Raw genomic sequence first — 2,036 nt, forward strand, 5'->3', positions numbered from 1 at the left:
GCTCAGTGAAAAAATATATACACAGGAAAATTGATTTTAAATACACTTTAAGGATCATCAATACAAAAACTGACATTGAAATATTTGAAAACACTAACTGTAGGGTACCCTGTATTTGTTCACTATCTTTGTGTAAATTTATAAACACAAATCTTTTCACTGCAAGCATTTCCCTGAAATTATCAAAATATTCTTGTGAATTTTGACGTTCAGCCCTTGAGGTCTAATGTTCCCTAGAAGTATGTGTGTCTATATTTCAGAGACATCAGGGGAAGCTTGAGGGAGGGGCTACTCCCTGTCGTCCAAGAGAAATTCAAAGGGAAAATTAGACACACTGTAGATTAGAATATTATCTCTCCATAATTTCTGTCTCAACAGAGAAAGTAGAGATGACCCAGGACAATCGCTCCTTGACAACTGAGTTTATCCTCATAGGATTTACGGATCACCCAGACCTGAAGGCCCTTCTGTTTGTGGTATTCTTTGCTATCTATCTGATCACCATGGTGGGGAATCTTGGGTTGGTGGCATTGATTTTCATGGAGCGCCGTCTCCACACACCCATGTACATCTTTCTGGGCAACCTGGCTCTGATGGATTCCTGCTGTTCCTGTGCCATCACCCCCAAGATGTTAGAGAACTTCTTTTCTAAGGACAGAATGATTTCCCTCTATGAATGCATGGTACAATTTTATTTTCTCTGCTTTGCTGAAACTGCAGACTGCTTTCTCCTGGCAGCAATGGCCTATGATCGCTATGTGGCAATATGTCGTCCACTGCAGTACCACACCATGATGTCGAAGAAACTCTGCATTCAGATGATCATAGGGGCCTACGCAGCTGGATTCCTGCATTCAATTATTCAAGTAGTACTTCTGTTAAGGTTAACCTTTTGTGGATCTCATCAAATCAATCACTTTTTTTGTGATGTTCTTCCATTATACAGACTCTCTTGTCTTGACCCTTATATCAATGAACTGATGATCCTTATCTTTTCGGGGTCCGTTCAAATCTTCAGTATTACCACAGTCCTAATCTCTTATCTTTGCATCCTTTTCACTATTTTCAAAATGAAGTCCAAAGAGGGAAGAGGCAAAGCTTTATCTACTTGTGCATCTCACTTTCTCTCTGTCTCAATATTTTATGGTTCTCTTCTCTTCATGTACATTCGGCCAAACTCATTTAAAGAAGAGGATAAAGATATACCAGTTGCTATTTTTTATACTCTAGTAATTCCTTTATTAAACCCTTTTATCTATAGTTTAAGAAATAAAGAAGTAATAAATGTTATGAAAAGAATTATGAAGAAGAGAAAATCTCATAACATTCTGAAACAAAGATCCCTTGTGACAAATTGATTTTAATTAGATACACTTTTTTCAAAGTCAAGGATACTGGGAAAATGGAATATGGTCACTTCATATATCATATACAGATCAATAAGACACAATGATTTATAAATCATGTATAAATGACTAATTAAGTACAGGAAGGAGGGATTCTGCTAAAATATATTTCAAGAACTAAACTGCTAGGATCTCTTAGGAGTGAATTAATAGCCTACTCCTAAAGTTTTTTGTTTTTTTTTTTTTAAAGTTGGAAATTCTGTCAGAGTGGAGTTAGCTACTATTTTCAACAGATTCAATAAATCCTAGGAATAAAATTCGATATATAAAGCTAGCCTCTAAATAGCATTGTTGGCAAATTCGTGGAATTCCTAAGCATGGTCTTACAAACTCACACGCATTTCCAATTCTCTTGTATTAATCACTTAAACCACACCATCTATCAGAAGCAAACCGTGCACTTGAATTCAATTCTCAAGTTTCTTTGAGTTGTTCAAGAATTTATGTTAGAATATGGATTTATACAGAATGTGTATTCTCAAATCAAGAACATCTTTATCTCTAGTGTTAGTCATTTTTCCTTTCAAGCTTTCTGAAATAGAGTGTATAATGGTAATTTATCAACCTTTAGTTGAAAATACTGCTATTTATGTTGAAAGCCCTATGGATCTGAATGTTTTCACATAGTTT

General features: G+C 35.4%; 1 protein-coding gene across 1 annotated transcript; it reads left to right on the top strand.

The window, feature by feature from the left end:
• The first annotated feature begins 389 nt into the window (after positions 1-389).
• Positions 390-1,358, top strand: LOC126061368 (olfactory receptor 5K1-like). Its single transcript, XM_049857872.1, has one exon. It carries the CDS (start codon positions 390-392, stop codon positions 1,356-1,358), a length of 969 nt encoding a protein of 322 aa, XP_049713829.1.
• The last annotated feature ends 678 nt before the right edge of the window (positions 1,359-2,036 follow it).

This window comes from Elephas maximus, chromosome 18, assembly GCF_024166365.1.
Source record: "Elephas maximus indicus isolate mEleMax1 chromosome 18, mEleMax1 primary haplotype, whole genome shotgun sequence".
Classification (NCBI taxonomy): Eukaryota; Metazoa; Chordata; class Mammalia; order Proboscidea; family Elephantidae; genus Elephas; species Elephas maximus.

Excerpts from the sequence above, each read along its gene's own strand:
- LOC126061368 (XM_049857872.1), top strand. The coding sequence starts at position 390 with ATGACCCAGGACAATCGCTCCTTGACAACTGAGTTTATCCTCATAGGA.